At 51.8% G+C, this 18,890-nt stretch overlaps 2 protein-coding genes across 3 annotated transcripts in view; both read right to left on the bottom strand.

Annotated features, from left to right (window-relative positions):
- Positions 1 to 3,579: 3,579 nt before the first annotated feature.
- On the bottom strand, positions 3,580 to 14,073 carry LOC125363553 (serine protease inhibitor 2.1-like). Its single transcript, XM_048362848.1, has 5 exons — positions 14,027 to 14,073; positions 11,457 to 12,058; positions 9,634 to 9,907; positions 5,007 to 5,157; positions 3,580 to 3,998 (listed from the first exon to the last, which is right to left on the bottom strand). The coding sequence occupies exons 1-5, from the start codon at positions 14,032 to 14,034 to the stop codon at positions 3,789 to 3,791; spliced, it is 1,245 nt and encodes a 414-aa protein (XP_048218805.1). The 5' UTR covers positions 14,035 to 14,073; the 3' UTR covers positions 3,580 to 3,788.
- Positions 14,074 to 16,756: 2,683 nt separating this feature from the next.
- Positions 16,757 to 18,890, bottom strand: part of LOC125363542 (alpha-1-antichymotrypsin-like) — a 50,252-nt gene continuing 48,118 nt past the window's right edge. For both annotated transcript variants that reach the window (XM_048362839.1, XM_048362838.1), the window contains one exon: positions 16,757 to 17,959. In XM_048362839.1, the coding sequence (XP_048218796.1) occupies positions 17,750 to 17,959 (210 nt within the window). In that variant the 3' untranslated portion in view covers positions 16,757 to 17,749. The remainder of the gene's footprint in view (positions 17,960 to 18,890) is intronic.

Here is an 18,890-nt window from a genome sequence, read left to right as displayed (position 1 = left end):
ACCCACAAACACACACATCACAAGCATTCGGTTTAGATCCATCCCTCTTTGAATAACTGTTCTATGTTCTTCAGGTCTCTGAATATTGCCACCATTGAATAAATATTTAATTACATTACGTAGTTCAATTGATTATAGAATTTTTGCTTGCTAAATGGACTCTTGCATGCTAAAGTGGATTGGTATTGTAGCTTCACCTTGTCCTGAAGCCAGGCTCCTTCGTTCTCATTTCTCTGCCACACCTGAGGATTCTGCAAGCGCCATGTATGAAGGGTGCTGTGTGGTACAGTGCTTTCCAGGGATTGAGAGAAAGGAAGGGAAATTGCAGAAAAGCAAAGCATAGGCCATCTAAGGTAGCACCTTCTAGAACCCTCCAGAGCCAGCTCCTCCACTTCTAACAGCGGATGTTAGGCACTGGACTCCTTAGGTCATATCCAGCCACTCTCTTCATCACATCTGATTAAGAATTGTGTAATAGCGAATGGCAGAGTAAGGAAAACACACATTACCTAGAAGCCACTCAACCTTTCCAGAGCCCTCCCTCTCTCCTCCCCACCACTCCACCTTCCTTTCCTTGGAAGTTATGTGTGATCAGCCCTCTGATTAGGGCCACAGAGACTTCCCACCAATAGTCACATGATTGAGCTTAGATGGGGAAACTTTGGTCCTAGCCAATAATGTAAGAAGGACTCAGAAGAGACACCCTGAGCAAGAACAGGCTCAGCCCCTCTTGAATTCCTGATGCTGTGAGACAATATGTGTTTATTCTCGCAAGCTGTGGTGTTTGGTTGTTTCTTTCCTTGCAATTCATGACTCAGCCATGTAAACTGCACTTTCCTTGGCTCGTGACATCAGAAGAGAAATCTGAGGAATTTTTAAGACGGCTAGACAATGTCATAACACAAACCCTAGCCACATATCTTACTAGATGTGAGTCTCGTTTCTCCTCCTTGTGCAAATTTGTTTTCTGTCCCTCATCCCACAGGTGTCTCAGGACTGGGATTGTAGTCCTGGCCTTCATGATTGTTCTCTTGTCTAGGCTTCAGAGCTGTCCCACCCTCCGGCAGACATGGGTTGTATTGACTGTTCTTTCTGCTCTACAGGGGAGAAGACAATCCCAGGAGATCACTAGTCAGAATGAGAGCAGGGATGCTGAACCTCCAGTCCACGCACTCACCCTGTCCAGCAAGCACAGCCCACTCCTGGCTGACCTGGGCCCAGCATGGCTGACACAGCAGCCCCTGGGCTTCAGTTCCCTGCTGAGGTCACCCGAGGGCAGGGGAGGCTGGATGCAGCCAACTCAGAGCCTGTGCCTCATCTGTGGCAGCCCACCGCAGGGCCTTGGGAAAGACGAGGACTTGTGGTCTGGGGGTGTTGATCGCATGCACTGTGCTTCTCTGCTTGCAAGGATTCCATTGGACGTGGAGGTGAGGAGCAAGGGGCATGCCTGGTGATCTTCTGTGACATCATCTGCCTCCCAGGACCAGAAGGGCTGCGGGAACACTGTGCTTCAAGGCCTCCATCAACCACAGGGGCCTCTGGCTCGGCTCCCCAGAGCAGCCCCTCACATTGCCCCAATGAACCACAATTCTAACCCCAGTGGGTTGCTTATATCTTTTCTTTTCTTGTTTTTTAGGTTTGAGACCTGGACACAAACTTGGTATCTGACGCTTTCACTCACTGGCTAGCACTCCACCAACTGGGCCACGACTCCCACTCCTGGTGGGAACTTCTTGAGGGCTGGAGAACGGACTGGCTGGCCAGAGGCTCCTAGCGGCAGGAAGGTGGGGTTCACGGGACAGAAGACACAAGGTCAGATGACCACTGGGGTCTTGCCTGCTCTTGTAACTGTGAGTGTCTGAGCTCACAATGGATTGTGGGAGATTTTTTTCCAGAGTTTGGGTGGGGAGGGAGTTCCAAAGCCTGGGTAGGCCAGAGTCAAAGAGGAGATACCCAAGAGAATGAGTTCTTTGAGTGGGAACAATGAGCAATGTGACATTGAGTGACTGCAGTCATCTCCGAGACCCAGGACACTGGAAAATCTTGGATCATAGGAAGAGTTTGGAATGGCCCTAAACCTGAAGCCATTGCCGGAGGTTTCCTGGGGAGTGTAGGGCTAAATAACCTGAACATGGAGAGACTTTGCCTCAGTGGGTGAATCACTGCGGCCGCCTGGGCAGCACAAAAGTCATCAGCCTGGGCAGCCCTGAGCACCACCCCCACCCCCCACCCCCCGCAAATGGTCTCTGGATGCAGGGCCAGCATCTCGTCTCCTCTGGAGAACTGGGAAGAGGGGCCTTGCTGAGCCCCAGGAGTGGGGATGACAGCCACGCCCACTAGGGAAGGAGCCACGCCCACCAAGCACTAAAGTCACGCCCTCTACACAGTAGAGCCACGCCCACGAGGCACGGAAAGGGTTGGGCTGGCTGTTCTACGGGCTTCCTGTCCTGCAGCCTTAGTGAGCTCGGATCACTGCGGAACACACGTGGTGGAACGCGTTGAATGCTCTACATTCTGCATATTTAAATTATGGGACCTTTAATTTGGTATTCCGCTTGGTTGCATTGAGGAAGAAAAAAGAAAGCACATTTTGTGTGTGCCTGTGATGGTGTTTCCACAGAGGAGATGGGGGGCATGGCTGTCCTGAATGTGGGGACACTCTGTCACAGGCTGGGGGTACTGGATGGAATTCAACAGAAAAAGGAAGACACCAATGGGGACAGCTCGTCTGTCTCTCTTCCTCTCTTTTTCTTGGCCACCATGCCAGAAGCAGCTCTGCTACCCTTCAGTACTCAGGGGAAAAACCCCAAGTGTTTCCAGATCATTCCTCCATCCTCCCTCAGGTTGTGATAACACCTACTGATATAACGACTAACTCCATGGCCTTGGGGATAGTGCAGGTATCTCTGTGCTGCCATTTCCTCAGCTGTGAGTGGATTAGTAATAACTTCTAGGTCAGAGCCCATCACAGCGTCTCAATGAGTCATCTCCAGGTGGCTGGAGGATTTCTAGTAGTACTCCACGATGAGAGATGTGGACGATTGCCTTTGTTGTGCCTGGAGGACACAGCTGTCAAGGCCCAGATTTGTGTTCATTGCTCCTAGGTTCCCACGCGTGTTCTGGTGCCAAGGTCACAGGGCATTTGGTCAGGTGAAGTCCTTCTATGAACCCACAAATAGCCACTGGCAACCAGCTGGAAGAACTGGGGTGGGTTGGTGGCCAGAAAGGGGGGTCCTGAAATCTGGTCCCCAGCAGCTGCAGGAATGAAAGATCCAGGGGTTCTATAGCCCCAGCAAGAGGCCATGGGTGATACAACCTGGGGAACTGGAGGGGAAAGACTGCACTCACATCAAGACAGCAGGTGGCCCCAGAGTTCGGAAGGGGCTTAGAGCAACAGAGTCCCATCTCACTGCTGGACCTGAGATCCAGGTTGATTTGACTTTGTGCTCATGTGGACCGGACCAGGCTGTTGAAGTTGAAGGCAGAACTTGGGTTGGGACTGAGCTGCTCATGGGGTGGGGTAAGGGGGGAGGGGTGGCTTTGCGGGAGAGGCAGACAGACACAGAGAAACAGGGGAGGTCAGGATGGAGGGGCACAGGAACAGTGGCCAGGCCCAGGGTGAGGGTTTACTGCAGCCAGAGCCCCAGATGGAGCCATGTGGTTGTCACAGAGCCACTGCCACCTCCCCAGTGTGGCCCTGGACACTGGGCTCAAGGAGCATGGGCTGCACACACAGGCCTGCGTGTTGCATGTATAGCCCTGCTCCTCAGTGAAAGCCCACAGCTCAGTTAGGAGCTCTGTGCTTGACTGGGGTTGGCCACTTTGCCTAGAAAGAGAATGGAGTCACTGTTTTTATCGTAGATGTTCATCAGAAAGGGCCTGTCGAATCGTAAAATTGTTGGGTTCACCCTTGCACAATAAAATACGGCTTTTATTCCAGTAGAGGCCGCGGCTTCAGTGCCGTTCTCTGCTACATCAAGCAGAGCGCGGTGCACCACCTGTGGGGACACCAGAGTGTTACTGATGACAGCCAGCGGTGCAGGAGGAGGCAGCTGGCCCGAGGACCCCCAGGGGACACCCCTGTGCCAAGCGTCACCCACTGGCCTGTCTCTTTGCTCTTCCTCCCTCCACCAGCTGGCTGCTTGTGCCGTCTGAGATGCACAGGCAGAAGAGATTCCCTCAGAGCCACAGGGGTGAAGGTGAGGCGCCCTGACCAAGGTCTTCTCTTTCTGAGCCCAGAAACTGCCCTGCCCCTAAAGGTCACTGCTGTGAGGAGGGGCAGGGGCAGAACCAGGTATTTTTCTGTCAGCAGCTTCCCCCTGGAAGCTGCTATGCCTGTGCTGGCCAGGGCCAGTGCGCCTGCTGCAGCCACTAGGGGGCGCTCCAATATGTGGCATGGGACAAGGCTCTGCATGCTGGGAGCCAGCTAGGCACTCCCTTCTCTTTCTACAGGTCTAACCCTGGGGTCAGTGGCCCAGGATGTTGGGGTTGCAGTGGAGTTACAGTATTTCTCCTTTGTTCTCACTGACATGCTTTTAGAAATGCGGTTAGAGGGTCCCCCCATGCTGTCTTCCAGGCTCTCTGCATGTAATATTTACTGTTACTTCTCCCTTTGAGCTGTATTACCTCATTGGGTCCTGGGTACTAGCCAGGAATTCTTGCCCTAAACAAGAGGAGAGGGGAAGGCCTGTGTCTTCACAGTGGAGTGTGCCTGGTGCCTGCAGCTGTTCAAGGCCAAGGCCAGGCTCTTTCCCATGCTGGGCTTCTGGAGGGGCATCCAGTTACAAGGCAGTGGGGTGGGGGAGGGAGCCGCAGGCATTGCATTATGGCAGGAGGAGGAGCAGGGCAGGGGCCTGGCTGTCCCGGGGGTGGGCATGCCCAGGGTGGGTGACTGCTTATGGGGATGTGGAAGTGTCTGTCCACATTCACCAGTCCCCTCCCCAAGTGCTCGCTGGCCCATTCAAGCCCAGGTGCGGCGCCTGAACGGCTGGAAGCTGACCACTCACCTGGGTGACCTGCAGTTGCTGACGTGTTGTGATTCCTGACAGGTCAGCCTGTGTGGAGAAGGCTTCCCTGATGCCCATCTGGGGAAGAATGCTCTGCAGTTCATAGCTTCCTGAGATCGAAAACTTAGGCAGGTAGAGCTCATTTATGAACCTGGAGAAGAAGACAACAGCTGAACACCGCATCGTAGCACCTCTGTCTCACATCCCAGGCTGTGTGGGTTCCTCCACTGCCACCCAGTGCTTCTGTAGAGAAGACCTCATCCCTTCCCTTTCTGGAACTCTTCTTCTTCACTCATTAACTGTGTGGAAACACAGTCCTTTCCCTAATGGGCCAGCCAGTGTCAAAGGGTGGAATTCTCTCTCTCTTTCTGCCTCTTGTTATTGATGTTTGTTAAGCTTGGAGATTCGGTTAAGTTCTGCTTGTTGTTGGCTAAACCCTACATTTTCTCTAGCATTGACCACATGGTGGACAATAGAATTAGTTTTAACAAGCGCCATCTTGGTTCCATCAAGGCTCCAAAAACTCTTGGAGGTGGAGGTTCCCCCCTACCCCCAGGTAATGGGCGAGCCAAATTCCTCAAGGCTGGGCAGGGATGTGGAGACTCAAGTTCCGGGTAACCCAGCCCCCCACCCTGAACTCTGTAACTGTGGCCTTGCAATTCAAATGCTCAGAGGTGAAGGTGTCTTGCTGTGAGCCTGCTAAGGCTCTGAGGAGCTCCACCACCATTATGCCATGCACGTGTCTGTGTTCTGTTCATGTCCTGTCTCCCATCTTCTGGACCTTCTCTGGTCATAGCATCCCACTTCAGCTCCCCATTGGAGCTGAACTTGTTTCTCAAAATGTGGCCTCTCCATTTCCTCACCGGATAATCTGTGGGAATTTTTGTTTGCTAGGAAAGTTTTTGTTTTCTAACTGACCACGTGGTTCTAAAATATGGGCAAAATAATATCATTTTGCCACTAGAATTCCAGAAAACTTACATGGCCAATTTAAAAGAAAAAATTCTAAGCGCGCTCCAAAGCTGTGCATAACTGTTTGTATGTCTGTTTGTCTGTTGGTAAAACATGTAAAAACTGGCAACACGGTGTCAAAATTACTTGTCTTTTACTACTATTTTTACTTACTTTTAAGTCTTGTGTTAAACTGATCTTTGCAGCTTGTGGGTGGAGTCACAGTGAACAGCCTGGAGGCAATCCTGACTCTTAGCACCAGATTCCAAGCCAAAAGAAAAAAACCCAGGTTTTAAACCCAAACTAATTATGTTTAGGTGCAAGCAAATGTGTCTAAAAAATGTTCAAATACGCAGCACGTGGTATAGTACAATGATTTAAAACCAGTGTGTTATTCTTTATGTCCATCTATGCTAAAAGTCAAGTGTACATCTCATCCTGACAATTCTTTGGTATAGACTAAGATTTTGCTTCTTCATTTTTCTCTCCTGTGCTCCCATAAACTCTTTAAGATCAAGGGACCAGAGACATTTTGGAACCAGTGTGCGAATGTGGCTACTAACCTCGATTTTCCTGACCCAGGATTGATATTATGCTTTATAGGATGCAGGTTGACATGTGTGCTAGCTGGGTGGACTGTGGCGGCCCGTGGCTACAGGAAGCTGCCTCCGCAGTCTGCTCCCAAACTGCCTGGTTTCCCTACTAGTGATTCCTTATTCTCTGTCTGTTGCATGGAAAACTGCTCAGAGAATCTAGGAGTCCTGTGAAAACAGGCCCAGAGTGCTCCTGCCCTGGCTCTTCCCCCCACCCCCCTCAACCCCAAGAAAAGTTGTCACCCTGCTTAAACCAGTAGGGCACCCGCCTACAAAAGCCAGGGTACTCAGAGTAAGCAACCAGGGAATACTGGGAGATTTCAAATGTCTTTAACCAGTCTGTGTAGAATTTTGCAGGCAACCCAGCAGGAGGTGTGACAATCTATCCAGGGGACTGTGAGAGATGCCACTACAGCCTAGCCCAGATCCAACCCATCTCTCCTGCCTGCCTCCATCACACCTTACTAACAAAGCCTGCTGATTCAGGATGGAAAACACAGCCCCCTCCGATCCACTGAAGCTGAGACTTTTACATTGTCCTGACCCTTTGTCCTCTTGATTGGTATTCATTTGTATTCTCTTTCACCTGCCAGTAAGGTTAAATGATATGATTTGATTTGATGGCACATGGATCTCATTCAGTCTGCTGTTCTCTAAGTGTTACAGCAGAATTCTGACAAGTATTTGTTGGTCAATTCTCAACAAGTTACAGGTAAGCTCTACTCCTGTTGTTCTCCTGTTGATTTAATTGGAAATAAAAAGGGCTTTTATGGCTAAGACTCCTTGGATTGCAGTTCAAAGCCAGCCCGGGCAGAAAAAAAATATCCCTCTGAAACTCCATCTCCCAGCTAACCAAAAAAGAGCCAGAGTGGAAGCTTGGCTCAAGAGAACCAGCCAAATGCTGAAAGCGGTACCGTGGCTCAAGTGGTAGAGCATTAGCCTTGAGCAGAAGTGCTTAGGGACAGTGCCCAGGCCTTGAGTTCAAACCCCGTGAATGCCAACTGGGACAAGCTATCCAAGCAATGAGCACTTAGACCTTCAGGACGAGGTCAATCCTGGCAATGAGGAACCACGGAGAGGAGTAAGAGGAGAGGAAGTCTCATCTTAAATGGAGTCAATTTAAACTTGCACTTCCAAAATTAATCAGTGCAGGGAGATCAAGAGGAATAGTTGTTTACCCACCTAATGTCCATACCTGTCCATTTCCCATCTGGACAGAAACTTGCATTCTTGCCCTTGTTACTTGCTTCTGACTGGTTACTCCCAACCAGTCCACTATCCCTAAACACTTCCTCCCTGCCCCCAGTCCAGTTATTTCTCCTTCCTGGTAATGGGCCACAAATGGGTTTATGTTCCAAATGGAACTTCTCTGGCTTGTGCTCAGGGTGTGTTCTCCCATGTCGTTCATGTTAACTGGTCCTGTGAACTTGTCAGCCTTTTGCCTGACCTTTTCAAAAGTCTCTTTTAACAGGATAACAGCCCTCACCCAGGATGCCTCCTGGGAACTTGCAGTTCAAGGCCATCCTCTTACTACACTGCTCTGCCCAGCGCAGATCTGGACCCTGAAGACCCCAGGCTCAGTGACTCCTTGATGTGCCCAAGCTTCAGGAGGTAGCCAGAGGAGACCATGACACGCATTGGCCCTGATAAGCATTCTCATGGAAATGATGAGGACTTTTACCAACCAAACTAGATGGTACCAGGCCAAATGACAAATCAGGGACCCCTGACTACTTCACCCCTTTACAGCAGGAAGTAGCTCCAGAAGAAACAGCCTCCGCCCATACTCCCAGCCTGGTACCCCTCCTCTGATATTAATAAAAAAAAAATGGGGGAATGTTAGCATTTTCCTAGCCTCAGGTCCTCAGCTCCTCTCACTAGCCCCCAGATCCACACATACCTAATGAGCCACTCCTACTCACTACCTACCTACTTCCCCTTTATCCCCAGAGAGAGAAGCTGCCACATGGATAAGGTGCAGACGCCATGTAGCTCACTCTCCCGTGGGAACTATGGCCCCACAATAAACCTCCTGATGAACCTTCTTCTCCGGCCTGTGATTATCTCCGCATGGATCTCTGGGATGGCCGGGACCTGCTCTTTCACCCAACTCCCATGGGACTCTGTCACCTCCCCTCTCCTTTGACCTGTGGACTCTTGCATATCACCTAGCAGCTGTGCTATGACACAATTACAAACTCCCTCCAGGTCCAGCTCCAGCCTGCCGGACACTTGCATCTTCCCTGCTCTCACCTTCTTAGTTACCAAATGCTTTACTGACTTAGGTTTCTCTCTCTTTCCCTCTCCCTTTCTTCCCTCTGTTATGGTATAGGCTACCCAAGGCAGGAATAGTTAAATTGGGTGGTTTTGTCTCTTATATAAAGTTATTATCTAAATTTATGCCTAGCACACAGTAACTGTTTCATTTCAAGTGTGTACCAGTCCTGGACTTCAGCTCAGGTCCTGTGTGCTGTAGCTGAGGTATTTAGCTCAATGTTATTGCTTGACCACTTGAGACAAAGCTCCACTTTTAAATTTTTGGTGGTTAATTGGGAATAATCTAATCAGTTTTCTTGCATGTGGTGAGTTTGAAAAGTAATCCTCATATCTCAACCTCCTGAGTTGTCAGGATTATAACCTGAGCCCTCATTTCCCGGCTTAGCAGATGTTAAAGTAATCATTCAGCTAATGCAGCATTGAAATGAATGGGTCATAGAAGAATGTAATGGTGCATCTGTTCAGAGCTGATTCTTAGAGCCTGATTCACTTTGCCTTCAAATGACCAAAGTACTCCATCTCCTTCTGCCTTTACCACACATGTAGGCTGGATTGCCTTGGAAATTGCTCATGATATTAGAATGTATTAGAAGGCAGGAGAGCCTCGTCTCTTGTTCTGTCTGGTGTCATAAACTAAGGAAGAATAAACAGTCAGGCTATATAGCAGAGCAAAAAACCCACCAGATTTGTCCGGTGCCTCTGTGATTTTCCTACCACTGAGCATCAGACATGGCCAGGCCCTGAGATGAGTCACGCAGTCTCAGCGAGCTGGGAATTAGGGGAGCCTGCTGGTGGGGCAAACGCACCTGGGCTTCAGGTTGTTCCTCCACCTGGCCAGGGTCTCCAGGAGCAGCTCAGCTTCCACCTTCTGCATTTTCCCCTGGTCGGGGAGGATGAGGAGGGCGCTGGCATTGCCTAAGTACTTCAGCTCCACCACGATGCAGGACAGCACATTGTCCCGCAAGTAGGGTACGGTCAGGTCCTCAACCTTCATCATGGGCACCTGCACACATTGGCCGTTGCTCAAATAGAACTTGGAATTGATGGTATCCCTGGGGTCAAAGGGTGTCTCCCACTTGGCTGCAGGCAAACAATTGATCAGAGACCATGAGAGAGCTATCTTGGTCTGGCTTCAGAGCAATGCTGGCCCCAGGCTCTCTATAGCCACCCACAGTCCCTTTTAGGGGGGAGCCCTGGCTGGGTTAGGAAAAATACTTGGAAAGGCCCTTGGAGTTCGGTTGAGATCTAGAAATCTAGTATGGAAATTGGGCTGTGAAAGTATGACATGGTTATTGGTGCTAAACGAGAAGTGAGTAGGAATCTGCGAGATCAAGACTCCATGAAAGACAGGAGCTTTAGAGGAAGTGGGGGGCAGGGGAGGAGGCAGGACAACAGAAGGTGCTGGAGGCTGGGACAAGCAGGGAACCCTTAGTTCTTAAAAATGAAGTAAGTAATTATGAATCCCATACACCGCAGGATGAGCACCTACAACAACACCTCCCAGTTCCCGCACACCCCTTAAATCTCTACTCCCCTGCCTGTGGCTTACAGCTTTTGGTGAGATGAGAAAGACAGACTGAGCTCTACCTGCAAATTGGTGCAGGGACAGTAACGAAACCCCGGGAGTTCCCTGTGGTCTCCCGGGCCATTCTACTCCAGGCAGCTGTGGGCCCAGCCAGGTCCTGTCCTCTCCTAACTCCAGCCCTGCTCCCTCTGCACTGTGCTCTCCATGACTGGCTGGGTTTCCTGTCTGTAACCTAAGACCCTCCCATCTTTCTGCTCTGGGCCATCCCCGGTTCAGCCCCAGACCCAACGCCAGCCATGGCACAGTGCGGTTGGGTTTCCATCTCAGCCTCTGGGCTCTCCACATGGCTTCATGATCCGGGGAAATCACATGGGTGTTGCTCCTGGAGTCTCAGAATGGGCTCTGGTCACCACCACCTCTGGACCTGCAGTATGGCAGGCTCAGCCCTTTGTTTTCTCCCTCCTCACCCATCAGTCCTCCTCCCCCTGACTGGGTCACAGGCATTGTCCTTCAGGCTGAAGTTTGCACTGCACCCCCAGGCGGTTGAGGTGGGCATTGCTGGGTTGCTATCAGTGTGATCAGAATCCAGGGTGCACAGAACATGGAGTCTGCTCCTCCCAGAGGCTCTTCCCCAGGTGGGGCCATGCCAGAGAAGTGCCAGGTTGTAGAACTTCAGGGTGGTCAGGGTTCCTAGGGGCCCCTTATCTATCCCCTGGGAGATGGCCCCTGTACCCCAGCTGGATCCCTACCAGAGACAAAGCCCTCTCCCCAGCAGAGACACCCCCGTTCCTGCACGTGCAGGCAGAGGCATTCAGGCTTGCCCTGTTAGGGGACTCTTGGAAAGGGTATGGATCTCACCCAGTTGGAGGTATTTACATGGAGGGCTGGTGCCTGCTGTGGTCTGGGAAATTTTAGATCAGAGTCTTGGTTAGTGAGGTGACTCAATGCTGAGGCCAGGCACCACAACCACCATAAAGACAACTAGAGTCTGGGCAGAGCCTGGGGCCTGTGTCACCCCAACCCCAGCAATTCCTGTCCAGGGCACACGGATCACCCTGAGAGCTCAGAACTCTGTTTCCTCCCGACCCCAGCACAGCCGCTCACCTTTCAAGAAGATGTAATTCACCAGAATCAGGGCCGTGTCCCGTTCCAGGTTGCTGATCAGGTCTACTATCTTCCCGTGGGTCTCATTCCTGATGAAGTCATTGATGAGCTGCTCAGCAGCTGCTGGCTGCTCGAAGTCGGTGGGGACAACCTGGGCCGCGTACAGGGCGCGCGCATCATCCAGGAACGAGGCCAGCACCTCCAGCTGCTCTCGGATGAACATGGCGTTGCCCATGCTGAGCTGCAGCTGCTCGTGGGGCTGGTTGAGTGTGAGCACGAGGTGCTGGAAGCCCCGGTGGATTTCTTCCACACTGATCTCTGTGGGGCTGAACTTCAGGCCTTTCATGATCTCTGCCAGGGTGGTTCCTCGGGCCCCCAGGCCAAGCAAGGCCACGCTGGTGGAGATGCTCATGGGGGAGAAGATGACATTCTCCCCAGGCCTCCTGAGGACCAACAGCTTGTAGAGGTCCAAGGCAAATCTGGTGTTGCTACAGGCAACGATGTGGAGCATGTCCACCTGCATAGCCTTGTCCTGCTCCTCCTGGACTGGGCTCTCCTTGTCCATTCTGCCACCGGGTTGTGTCATCCAACCAAAAAGAGACCTAGACCCAGGACCAGTGACATTCTCTTCAGTCTGAATAGCAAGAGGCCTTTAGCCTGGGAACAGCTGTTGCTGTCCTGAGCTGTCATCTCCTACCACCTCTCACTCTGCCTGCATTCTGTCCCTGTGTCCCGCATTGGCTGTGTGATCTCTCGTGGAAGGTTATGGAAAGTGCTGAACTGGTTACTCAACAGGTCCCATGTTTCTTTCTACAAAGTGCTATCATTGCGTGTGTGTGTGTGTGTGTGTGTGTGCGTGTGCGTGTGTGTGTTTGTGGTATTCTGAAGGAACCTCACAAGCAGAGTCAGAGGAAAAGATTAGAGAGGAGGACGTTGTTTTTCTTTGTCTCTTCCTTGTACTCAGAGCAGTCCGAGAGCACTGCACATTTGCTGGGCTCTCCATGTAGGGCAACGCCTAGACCATGCAAGGCTAATGCCTAAATGTAGTGCAGACTAACTGAGAGCAACACACAAGCATGCTTGGGCTGGGACTTGAGCTCTGGTAGCCCCCCAAATTGTTGTTGACTTGCATTTGGCAAAAGACTGGTGGGCTGTGGAATATTCTTTCCATGCCTACCATATTAGGGTGTCATTTATTTCTAACTTCAACCCGGAAAGCCTTCAGGTGAAGAAAAAGCAAAGCATATGTGTCGGGGGAAGGATCAGACAATCCCCAAGGGCCTCGGATCCCCCCTTCCTGCAGCATGTCCTGTGCTCAGGTGACACAAGTGATGCAGGTGGCTGGCTCCCCGAGGTGTCCCCTAGAGTCGCCTCCTTCCACATGAGACTGGAGCTGTGCACAAGTGACCTGAGTGCAAAGCCTGTCACTAGCAAGAGTTCCTCCCTGTCAGCCTCTGCCAGCTCTGTCCTGGCCTTCAGAGGAGAAGGGAGGGGGGGAAAGGAAGGAGATGAGGAGACAGGGAGCAGGAAGAGAGAGGAAGGAGGGCTTGAGGAGAAAGTTGAGAGAGAAAGAGGAGGAAGGGCCAAGGAGGAATGGGGGAGAGGGAAGAGGGGAGAGGAGAAGGGAGGAGCAAGTAGAGGGGAGATGGGGCAAGGGGAAAAGGAGAGAAGAGGAGGGAGAGAGGAAGAGGGAGAGGGCAGGAGAAACAGAGGAGGGGGAAAGGAGGAAAAGAGGCAGAGGAGCAGGGGTGAGGGGCCTGGCATCCCGGAAGTCCTTTCTGGAACCCCACTGACAGTGGGGGCTTGGTTGTCTCTAGTGTTTTTCCTCTCTGTGTCAACCACTGCTTTAGGAATAGGTTCAACAACAATATTTTCTCATGTTAATTTAAGTTCTCCGTACTGGAGGTCTGGTTCTATTGTTGAGAGTTCTCTCTCTCTTCAAGGTTGACCTGGACATCCCACCCCATTGACATACTTCCCATGGGATCCCCAACCCACTGTGGGCCTTTCAATGTCTGCCCCGAGTTGCCCATTTCCACAACGCCCCTCCTGACAGAGGCCCCAGTGCCAGCCCGGGGCGTGGCAGCTCCTCTCTCCTTCCAGTGATGCACACACAGGGGCTGGTAATATGGTCTAGTGGCAAGAGTGCTTGCCTGCTATACATGAGGCCCTGGGTTCAATTCCCCAGCACAACATATATAGAAAATGGCCAGAAGTGGCGTGGTGGCTCAAGTGGCAGAGTGCTAGCCTTGAGCAAAAAAGAAGCCAGGGACAGTGCTCAGGCCCTGAGTCCAAAGCCGAGGACTGGCAAAAAAAAAAAAAACACAAACAAACAAACAAAAAAAAAGAATTAAATTCCAGTGATGCACACAGAGCCCACAGGCGCCATCATCCCGCCCTGCCCCTCTGCAGGTGTGCACACATCTATCTGGACGGACCCTCTCCAACCACGTCCTACAACTCTCCGACTCCCGCTCGGTGCCTACACCACCACCCTCCACAAGTCCTGGGTTCCAGACCACAGCCAGCATCACCCAGCAATCACGGGGCCTTCACCCCCAGGGACAAACCTCAGCATTGCCTGCCCAGAGCTGCTGTCCAGAGCGAGATGGTCACCCAGCCGGAATGCAGGGGTTTCTGGAGTGATTCCTAATGGCTATTTATGCTTGTGAACAGCTCCTCCTCCTCCTGCTTAGGAAATGCTAGCAGGGATGATCAGTGGCATGTCATTTCCTGTGAACTGCAAATCTCCTGGGGATAGCCAGTTACAGGAATCTCCTCCCCACCCTACGAGCTGTTCTGTAAAAGAAAAAACCACAAGCACCACCACACCACACCCCATTGCTCAATGATCTTTTTTTATGAAATGCTCACGAGGCACCTGGAAAACCTTGAATGTATGATAAAGGACGGGAGAGCTATGCAATTCACATATTGGTGCACTTATTTTGAAGTCACTTTGTAAAATGATCTGTGTGGAACTGAAAGCCCCTTGTACAAGTACTTAAAGACATTTTTTTAATGTAAAAGCAGACACATCTGTGTTTGTGCACCCGCATATGTGCGTGTGTGTGTGTGTGTGTGTGTGTGTGTGTGTGTGTGTATTTAGGTAGTGTAAGTCTATGGGATTGTTGGGCCTCAGGGCTCTGCCCCTCGTGACATAGGAATCTAGAGAGGGGGGAGGCAGGCTGTCCAGAGAACCCTTGCAAGGAGGCCCCAGTCCCCAGGTTCTGTGGGTCTTTGGGGCCTCCTTTGCCTTGGCCTCCTTCCTCCCTTGCCTGCTCTGCTGCTTCAAGCTCAGTAACTTTGATGTTCAGGTCTCCTCCCGCTTCATCTCGGTCCTGCCTTGGGCTCCTAACTAAACGGCCTTCCAGGACAGCTCCTTGAAATACCTGGTGGAATCCCCCCAGATTCCACAGTGTAAGGTCTGGAAACCTCTGGATTAGCAGAGAGCTGATAGCTTGGGCCTGAGGGCTTTGGTCTGTTCCTGAGGCTGCCACTCACTACGTGTGTGACCTCTGGTCCTTATGTCTGGCCTTCCTTATGTCTAAGAGGCAAGATGAAGGGAAGCAGACAGCACATTCTGAGAAATGCACTGCTGGCTAGTCTCCAGCTTGGATAAACACCGTGGAGTATCCTTTCAGAGACAGATGAGGTTGGATCCCAGTGGCTCATATCTGTAATCCTAGGTTCTTAAGAGGCTGAGATCTGACAATTATGGTTTGAAGCCACCCAGGCCAGAAGGTCTGTGAGACTCTTGTGTCCATTCACCAGCAAAAAGCCAAAGGCGAAGCTGTGGCCCCACTGGTAGAGTGCCAAACTGGAGTGACAAAGCTAAGCAAGCGTGCCCAGATCCTGAATTGAATACACACTACCAGCCCACTCACAAACACACACATCACAAGCATTCAGGTTAGATCCATCCCTCTTTGAATAACTGTTTTATGTTCTTCAGGTCTCTGAATATTGCCACCGTTGAATACATATTTAATTACATTACTTAGTTCAATTGAGGATAGATTTCTTGCATGCTAAATGGACTCTTGCATGCTAAAGTGGATTGGTATTGTAGCTTCACCTTGTCATGAAGCCAGGCTCCTTCTGTCTCATTTCTCTGCCACCCCTGTTGATTCTGCAGGTGTCATGTATACAGGGTATTGTGTGGCACAGTGCTCACCAGGGATCAAGAGAAAGGAAGCGAGTTGCAGAGAATCAAATAATAAGCCATCTAAGGTAGCTCCTCCACTTATAATAGGGGATGTGAGGCCCTGGACTGCTTAGGTCAGATCCAGCCACTCTCTCCATCACATCTGATTACGAATCATGTAATAGTGAAGGGCAGAGAAAGGAGAACACCCATTTTCACAGGAATTCTCTCCCTGTGGATTTCCTTTTCCTAGAACTCACTGAACATTTCCAGAGTCCTCCCTCTGTCTTCCCCCATACCTCCACCCTCCTTATTCCTGGAAGTCATGTTCGAGCAGCCCTCTAATTAGGCCCACAGAGCCTTCCTACCAATAATCACATGTGTGAGCTTGGATGGGAAACTAAGGTCCTGGCCAATAATGTAAGAAGGACTCAGAAGAGACACCTTGAGCAAGAACCAACAGGCTCAGCCCCTCTTGGAGTCCTGATGCTGTGAGACAATACGAGTTTAATCTTGCAAGCTGTGGCGTTGAGTTGTCCCTTTCCTGAAAATTCATGACTGCCCTTTCCTTGGCTTGTTATATCAGAAGAGAATTTTGAAGATTTTAGAAGACAGCCAGATTATGTGATAACACTAATCCTGGGCAGATATCTTACTAGCTGTGAGTCCCTGTTTCCCCTCCTTTTGCAAATTCCCATTCCATCCCTCATCCCACAGGTGCCTCAGGACTGGAATTGTAGTCCTGGCCTTCATGATTGTTCTCTTGTCTAGGCTTCAGAGCTGTCCCCCTGCCCCTGTGGCAGACATGGGTGGTATTGACTGTTCTTTCTGCTCCACAAGGGAGAAGACAAACCCAGGAGGTCACTAGTCAGAATGAGAGCAGGGATGCTGAACCTCCAGTCCACACAGTTACCCCGTCAGTGAGCACAGCCCACTCCTGGCTGACCTGGGCCCAGCATGGCTGACACAGCAGCCCCTGGGCTTCATTTCCCTGCTGAGGTCACCCGGTGGAGGGGGAAGCTGGATGCAGCCAGCTCAGAGCCTGGGCCCCTTCTGTGGCAGCCCACCAGAGGGCCTTGGGGATCTGCACTGTGCTTCTCTGCTAGCAAGGATTCCCTTGGACGTGGAGGTGAGGGGGAGGGGCATGCCTGGTGATCTTCTGTGACATCGCTCACCTCCCAGGACCAGAAGGGCTGCGGGGATTTCGTGTTTCAAAGCCTGCGTCAACCACACGGGCCTCCTGAGTGGCTCAACAGAGCAGAACCACACATTCTTCCCACTGAAGCACAACTCAACCCTAGTGGGTTGGCTTTTCTTTTCTTGTTATTTAGGTGTGAGACCTGGACACAAACATGGTCTGACATGTTCACTCACTGTAGTGCCAGTACTGCTCCATGTTTAGAGATGATGACCATTGCCTTTGCTGTTGCTGGAAGGCACACCTGAACTGTGTGCTCATTGCTCCTAGGCTCCCACGTGTGTTCTGGTGGCAAGGTCAGAGGGCATTGGTCAGGTGAAGTCCTTCTATGAACCCACAATTAGCTACTGGAAACTAGCTGGAGGAGCTGGAGCAGGATGGTGAACAGAAGGGGGGTCCTAAAAGCTGGTCCCCAGCAGCTGCTGGAGTGAAAGATCCAGGGTGTCTAAAGCCCCAGCAAGAGACCATGGGTGATACAAGCTGGGGAATTGGAGGGGAAATCCTGAACTCACATCAAGACACCAGGTGGCTCAGAGTTCAGAAGGGGCTTAGGGCAACAAAGGCACATCTCAGTGCTGGTCCTGAGATGCAGGAGGATTTGACTTTGTGCTCACATGGACCTGACCAGGCTGTTGAAGCTGAAGACAGAAAGGACACCAGCTTGGGTTGGGACTGAGCTGCTCCCTTGGTAGGGAGTGGCTTTGCGGGAGAGACAGACAGACGCAGAGAAACAAGGGGGTCAGGATGGAGGGGCACAGGAACAGAGTCCAGGCCCAGGGTGAGGGTTTACTGTGGCCAGAGCCCCAGGTGGAGCCATGTGGTTGTCACAGAGTCACTGCCACCTCCCCAGTGTGGACCTGGCCACTGCGCTCATACAGCGTGGGCTGCACACACAGGCCTGCGTGTTGGATGTGTAGCCCTGCTCCTCAGTGAAAGCCCACAGCTCAGTTAGGAGTTCTGTGACTGACTGGGGTTGGCCACTTTGCCTAGAAAGAGAATGGTGTCACTGTTTGTGTCGTAGATGTTCATCAGAAAGGGCCTGTCGAATCGTATAATTATTGGGTTCAGTATTGCAGACGAATTTGAGAGTTTAATTCCGGTGGCGGCCGCAGCTTCAGTGCCTTCCTCTGCCACATCAAGCAGAGCGCGGTGCACCACCTGTGGGGACACCAGAGTGTTACTGATGACAGCCAGGGGTGCAGGAGGAGGCAGCTGGCCCGAGGACCCCCAGGGGACACCCCTGTGCCAAGCGTCACCCACTGGCCTGTCTCCTTGCTCTTCCTCCCTCCACCAGCTGGCTGCTTGTGCCGTCTGAGATGCACAGGCAGAAGAGATTCCCTCAGAGCCACAGGGGTGAAGGCGAGGCGCCCTGACCCAGGTCTTCTCTGTCTGAGCCCAGAAACTGCCCTGCCCCTAAAGTTCACTGCTGTGAGGAGGGGCAGGGGCAGAACCAGGTATTTTTCTGTCAGCAGCTTCCACCTTGAAGCTGACAAGCCTGTGCTGGCAAGGGGCATCACGCCTGCTCCCACCACTAGGGGGCGCTCCGCTATGTGGCATGGGACAGGCTTTGCATGCTGGGAGCAGCTAGGCACTCCCTTCTCCTTTCCACAGGTCTAAGCCTGGGCTCAGGGACCCAGGGTGTTGGGGTTGCAGTGGCATGTTGCAGTATTGCTCCTTTGTTCTCACTGACATGCTTCAATATGTACTCTATCATTTTGGTCACTTCTCCCTTTGAACTCTAGTACCTCATTGGGTCCTGGGTCCTAGCCAGAAATTCTTGCCCTAAACAAGAGGAGAGGGGAAGGCCTGTGTCCTCACAGTGGAGTGTGCCTGGTGCCTGCAGCTGTTCAAGGCCAAGGCCAGGCTCTTTCCCATGCTGGGCTTCTGGAGGGGCATCCAGTTACAAGGCAGTGGAGTTGTGGAGGGGCCGCTGGCATTGCATTATGGCAGGAGGAGGAGCAGGGCAGGGGCCTGGCTGTCCTGGGGGTGGGCATGCCCAGGGTGGGTGATGGATGTGGGCAAGTGGAAGTGTCTGTCCACATTCACCAGTCCCCTCCCCAAATGCTCGCTGGCCCATTCAAGCCCAGGT

Source organism: Perognathus longimembris, chromosome 14 (genome assembly GCF_023159225.1).
Source record: "Perognathus longimembris pacificus isolate PPM17 chromosome 14, ASM2315922v1, whole genome shotgun sequence".
NCBI classification, from domain to species: domain Eukaryota; kingdom Metazoa; phylum Chordata; class Mammalia; order Rodentia; family Heteromyidae; genus Perognathus; species Perognathus longimembris.
This window is presented reverse-complemented; position numbering and strand designations above follow the sequence as displayed.